We start from the raw sequence: 6996 nt of genomic DNA on the forward strand, positions 1-6996 counted from the left end.
ATCATAATCAAGGTTTAATTTGTATTAATATTATATTAAGTAACCCCTATTTCTTGGGTTTCTATTTACAATCCTTTAAAAAATAATTGTTTAGATATTTTGTTAGTTTTTTCACGTGTTGTTGCTAAAATATAAATTGTGGATTTGGCCATTCACTTGACTAAATTAATAATTAAGGTCACCTAATTTATCAACCAATCACATATAATGTGCCCCTAACTATATTAATTAATTTTTCCAAACTTATATTGTATAGGGATATAAATAAAATAATATTCCCAGTATGTCTATATAAACTATATACATATTCTATAATTCTCCCTCCATTCAACTAATTTCCCAATTGATCCATTTTAATACACATTTGTATATGTCATTTTTACAATTTCACTCCAAATTAACCATAAATTTTCATGTCCAAACACAATTTCAATTTTCAACTACTAATACTTTTTTTAATAGGTTTGTCCTTGTAACCTTCACCACTTAATTACCAGCCTTTTGTTCTCAGCAGAAGTTCAAACACGTAACGTATGTCTTAACTACACATCATGTGTTGCGCTCTTACCACCAAACCAAAGATAGTAATTTGCATGCATAATCAAATAGACCTAATAGAGGCATGAACTAACCACAGTATCATACAACATTTAAAAAGTTACCATACATGATTCCCATTTATCATTTTTCAACTTCTTACTATACAATATTTGAAGATACAAAAAAAAACATTCAAAATCATGTACAAGATTGTATCTCCCTAGATGATTCTAATCTCCAAAAAGATGATCAGTATCCAGGTAAAGAAGCTGACCTACGACTCAATCCAGTTCTACTGATGCATCGACGTGAGAAACCAAGCCGAGACAAATTGGACAGGGCGGATCCTGTCTATCTTCACGGTTCGTTCTCTGTTCCAAACAATCAGCATGGTAAAGATGACCACAAGCTAAGACTGCCACTATAGACGTCTCGCCTATAGGCAAACTGTTTTCAAGGACAATGTAGGGTTCCTTCTTCAAAAACTTGTTGCATAATACACAAAAGAGTTTCCCTGCATCGGATGACATCACCCTCGTTGCCAATGAACTAGACGGAACACCTTCTGTTCTGTGAACTGTTTTTTGCCTATTATCTGACCAGAGAATGCAAAGAAAATGAAGTGAGACATGTTTCAAGCTCTAGTTTTTCAAGTAGATTCAACAGAAACACGAGAATCGTGCTAGACAAATACAAAAAGGAAAAGAGAAATCCTCACTGTGATGTAACACTGAGCTACTATCAAAATTACTGTTTTGTCTTATATCATGAGAACGACTTGGCTTCCGAGGCACAAAGGTCCATGTGAAACTACTTAGTTTTATATGAAGTTTCAGTTATAAGAAGAAGTTCATACCAAGCGCCAAGGGATTTTCAGGTGATTACGTATGAGGTTTAAGTAAAGGACATAGGGTGCACCTGTGTCATGTCCAGAATCTGTAGAGCATTTGCTTGCCATCTTTAAAGACCACTTCTCATCATAAGAAGGTGTATAACCACCATGGGAAGCTGATGCCTCAGCATTACTAGCAGACCTTCGTCGAGAATAATGACGGCCATAGTGACGCGGATGCCTCAGAGACTTTAGAAGGTCAATATTTCGACGGTGAACAATAGATGATTGTTGGCCTTGTGTTACCTTCACAGGACCATCCATGATATCCCCCGCAATGGTTAAAAAAGACTTTATTCCACTGCTGTCGACTTGATGAGAGAACTTCTGCTCATAATGCAAAATGAGATCTCTTACAAAGAAGACAAGCACAAAACACTCAAATAGTGTAGTACTTCAAGCTCATTTACGCTTGAAGTATCTACAACATTATATCACCTTCCAATCTAGTGGTGCATGAAGATTTCACTTTAGAATTATTCAGGATGGAACTTCAAAACCTCAAAAACAAGCAAACTTTCTAATCCTACGTCAAGAACCTCTATAATGTACGGGTATCAGCTGTTAAAGAAAAATAGCATTTACCTCCTCTTCGTGGTTAATGCATTCCAAAGAATGAAACAAAGACAAAGCACAAGGAGGTATGTATTAATCAATAAAGGAAAACTGAGAAAGTTATTGAATTCCATTATGAGATTAAAAAGCAAAGAGAACCTGTTTCGACAATGCATCCATTCCGGGTGAGGGTGGCATCAGGTCTGCAATAATTTTGTAAATTGGAATCATGATTCATTTGTCTTTTCTCCAAGAAAATTAGCACAAAGAAAACTGAGTTCGTTTTTCAGGAGGGAAGGGGGTTGAGCCATACAAGATTCACTTAGTTGTTCTTAGCTTCTATCGAAGAATAAAGGGAACAATACAACACAGAGAGAACAAAAATCACCCTGATAATTTTTATGCCATGCTATTATCTTGCGAAAAGAAGCACCCCCATTGTAATGTCAATAAGCTACTATTAGTTAAATCCGCTACAAATCGAAGAGCAAGTAAGAAGGCAACTTTAGACTTGAATGCATGTAATATGACAAGCTAAAGACCAAATCACCAAAGAACAGAAGTTTTTCGGGGAAAGGTACAGAAGAAGCTATATGCATGATACCCGTAAAACATCAAAGTTGTGAAATTGTGAACCATTGACAGTTAGAAATTGTGAAAAGACAAAAGAAGGGTGAAATACTTTACTGAATTGAGTTGTGAATAATACATAGAGAGCTCCTTATATAGGAGTTCCTAAATAGATGATCTAATGGTTTAAGGCATAGCAATTTCCAAATTTGAGATCCCGGGTTCAAAACCCTGCTACAACACTCAGTGTGAGCCCATCTACTTTAGCTTTGAAACACAGATTTACTCGACCTGTGCTTGTAGACTGTAGCAAACTACTCGATATACGAGTCATGGTGTACACAAGTTGATCCGGACATGAGGATGATAAGCGCGATGAAGTAAAGAGGCTTTCCTAATTGCTGGATTTCTAATTAGGACACAATTGTTAGAAAAACAAATATAGAAATGAACAAAAATACATATTATCATAAAGCAGTATAAAGTATCTCGATTTTCAACAGAAACAAAAGAGGATGTCAAACATGGCTACGTATAACCTTAAATAACGATCAAAGAAGAAAATAATTTTGTGATCTACATTAATTTGGCACCAAAAGGTCATGACCATACAACACAATGCAGGCAACCAATAAATCTTAGCAGTGAGTAATTCTGAAATAGCAATAACTTCCAAGGATCAGACGTCTTTTGGGCTTTAAAGAACGTACTTTTGACATCTTTTTTCCTAAATAACTTTACATTTAAATCGTATCTCTCAACAATGTTTATCAACTTTCACACGCTCGATCCAATATAATCATCAAGAGCCTGGAACACCACCGTTATTAAAAATCATCACAAACCAACTACTCGAACTTTCCGAAACAGAACCTTCTACTAACATTCCATCCACCAAACTCGGGACACTGAAGTTTGATCAAATTTAAACCTTCAACAAAAAAGGTCATTCATAAGACTGAACCAAGATATTTTCCATAAGCAGGACTGAGCTAGAGACAAAGCTACGGGTTCGGGTCAAAACCTTTTATTTGTGTTAAGAAATTCACTCACAATATGTACAAATAAATTATCCACAACCCCTTTTTTAGAATTCAAAACCTATAAACTAAAAATTCTGGCTCCGCCTCTGTCTAGTAGCAATATGGTTATAAAATTTGCAAAAATAAAAGAAAAGCAATAATCTTTTTTCTAACAAAAACAAAAATAAATCTCCATTTGCCACCAAACCATCTACCATCAAACTTTGGTGCACAACATTCCCCAAACACTTCTAGCACCCCCACCCCCCAAAAAAGAAGCAAAAAGCAACAAACCTATCTTTATTGCCACACCGGTGTTTGATTCTCCAAAATGCACTATTTTTAAAGTATCCAACACACAGCCGCCAACATTTTTGAAGAGTCAAATCAACAAAAAACTATCTTTTTTGCCACACCATGTCCGATTCTCCAAAATGCACTACTTTTAAAGTATCTGACACACACCCGTTAACATTTTTAAAGAGTCAAAGCAACATACACAAAAACTACAACAAAATGATAACCACTAACATCCCATTTCTCAATTAATGAATTCTAACTACTTATGCATCCCCTCTCTTATAAGATCAAAAAAATTATTTCTTGATAACAAACAACATGTAAAGGTCATAAACAATCAAATGCCAAAAAAAAACCCAATTTTTTTTTAAAAAAAAAATCATAAAATTAAAATCATGAACCCCATATAATACCTGCAGGAGGAGGAGTCTTGTTGAGGTCAGCTCTTCTCTTTCTCTTTCCCATAACCAACTTTATACAACAAAAAAATCTGTCACAAAGAAAAATGTACACAAAAAAAAAAAAAAAATTAGCAATTTTTTATGGAAAAATAAAATCAATGGTGAAAAATAAAAAAAACCAACAAAATTTACGGGGTTTTGGGGTTGCGAATGTCCTTGAAGATTGGGATTAGTGGTACGATCAAGAAAATTTTCAGAGAAAATTAGAAAATGTGTCACCACTTTGTGTTTCTGCACTAACTTTTTTTTTTATGATGAAAAATAAAATAAAAAATGAAACGTGTCTAAAGAAACGGCTGTTAAGTTTTCCTTACTTTTATCTTTTTTTACTTTTTTTTTTAAAAAATATCAAGATAATCCGTTGTTATTATAACCTCTGTCACAACTTTTTGATAGGCTCGACTTAGAAAGTATTGAAAGGTGATGGATTTGTGGTCATCTGTGTGGATGACCACGCTCCAAACCAATTAAGTCATTCCGGATGACTTCTTTTTTTACCTCTCATTTTTATGTTTTTTTGTAAAAAGAATAAAATAAAGAGCATTTTTACATTTTGGACTTTTTAAAAAAAAATATATAGTGTTAAAGAATATGGCGAAGAAAAATGAGGCTAAGTTAATGTTTATGATGGTAAAGGCGATAGCTTTCAAACGTTAGTATGTTGAACTATGGAATAAAAGCATAGATCAAGTGAAGGGTAAATGTAGAAGGCAAGATGTTGGTAGGAGAGACGCACATTAGATAAAGATGGCAAGCATACTCTCATAAACTTTTGATGGGATAGAGACATTGTGTTAGGTGATTTGGAACAATTTGAGCGACATTGAAACTTTGGGTAATGTAAATATTAGTATAATTTACATAAATTACATAATATTAAGAGCTAATTGCATTACAAATTACAAAAATCCCTTCAAATTTATGAATATCAAATACATCACTGGACTTTCAGCAGACATCTGAATATATAGGAAAGGGATGAATTCGAGAGGGGAGGGATGTATCATATAGGGGATATGGATGTATCAGAGAGGGGATAGCACATCTAGATACATAGGAGAGGGATGTATCTGAGATGGAGGGATGTATCATAGAGGGGATAAGACATTCGGATATACACATGAGAGGAATGTATCTGAGAAGGGATATGGATGTATCAGCTAGAGGGGAGTGATGTATCCGAGAGGGGATTTTTGAAATTCTTTTAAATGGTAGAGAATTTTAGAGATTATGATAAAATAAGATGTGTATTTAGGTAATTTTTCTTAAATATATTGGAAAAGTTTGTTTTGATGATTGGGCCAACATCTCTTGTTTCGTCTAACAGATAATTGAATTGGGCCGACCAAACCCAGTGTCTTAATGCTTCGTTTTGGGCTTTATACAACGCCACACGAAGCCCATTCATTTTGGGAAAGTGGGCTTCCATTTATTTATTTTTTTGAGAAAATTTTATAAATAGCTATAGTTTAGAGCCTAATTACAAAACATGGTTATAGTTTTTTGCGTATTTACGAAACATAGTTATGATTATTTTATTAGATGGATATCAATTGTATCATTTTAAGAGTTGTATTCAATTGACAGGTATCAATTGTATCAACTGAAATAACGTAAAAGAGTTGTATCAACACATATTGTATCAGCGTGTGTGTATTGTATATTCGCTACAAAATCCAAAACATAGCTACATTTCAATAATTAATGAAACTATAGCTAAGTAACTTAAATAAAGTCTGAATATTTGTCACTGCTTTGAAAAACTTGCTATGTATCACTACTCACCAAAATAATAATTAAAAACAATATATTTCTTATATATTATTGTATAAGATGCATAAAATATACATCTTTTATTATAAAACAGTATATATTTTTATATATTCAACTAGCGAATATAATTATTTTAATCGACTGCCAAATATGTAACTTGCTCTTTTTTTGGTTCTCTTCAATAAATTCTAATGCCCAATATACATTAGATCAATTGTGAATGTACTTTGTTTTGATTTTGAATTGCATATCTGCAAAGCTTTTGTAATTCGGGATCTTTATTCAAATAATTGGATAAATTTATTTTATTTTTATTTTAGCTAAAATTTATTTATTTTTAATTAAAGATTTTAAATTCAAGTATAAATAAATTCCTACTAAGAAATGTCTCCCCTTTATACAATCCGTATGCAACACTATAAATTAATCGGATTGGATCAAGATTAGATTCTGAATACCAAATAATTAAAATAAAATATTGAGGAATTGTTATTGATAGGAGAATCTTATTTCAATAAAAACAAAAGTAATGTGAATAAAAACAGAATCAAAGTTGATTTTATTTTATAAACAAAATCTATCAATAAATTTTTATGAAATTCAACCAATCATCTTAATCATAAAAAAATATAGAAAAATAAAAAATTCGAGTTATTAAATAATTTCCTAAATAATATGAAATGAGAAAACAAAAAAAAAGATTAAAAAAATTCTGACAAGTTGCATCATTGAATCTTCAATCTTGAATCTGGTTCCTTAATTATTGTAATTCTTTATTATTATTGTTATTTTATTTATTATTATTAATATTATTATTTTATTTTATTTTATTTTTGTTGGGGGGGAGGGGGGATGGATTCATTGGCTTTTAAAGCTAAATTGG

General features: G+C 32.4%; 1 protein-coding gene across 1 annotated transcript; it reads right to left on the minus strand.

The window, feature by feature from the left end:
• Positions 1 to 623: 623 nt before the first annotated feature.
• LOC102579155 (uncharacterized) lies at positions 624 to 4596 on the minus strand. The gene is made up of 5 exons (XM_006359433.2): positions 4473 to 4596; positions 4293 to 4369; positions 2147 to 2190; positions 1459 to 1759; positions 624 to 1135 (listed from the first exon to the last, which is right to left on the minus strand). The coding sequence occupies exons 2-5, from the start codon at positions 4342 to 4344 to the stop codon at positions 822 to 824; spliced, it is 711 nt and encodes a 236-aa protein (XP_006359495.1). The 5' UTR covers positions 4345 to 4369; positions 4473 to 4596; the 3' UTR covers positions 624 to 821.
• Between the last annotated feature and the right edge of the window lie 2400 nt (positions 4597 to 6996).

Source organism: Solanum tuberosum, unplaced genomic scaffold, assembly GCF_000226075.1.
Source record: "Solanum tuberosum cultivar DM 1-3 516 R44 unplaced genomic scaffold, SolTub_3.0 scf00300, whole genome shotgun sequence".
NCBI lineage: Eukaryota > Viridiplantae > Streptophyta > Magnoliopsida > Solanales > Solanaceae > Solanum > Solanum tuberosum.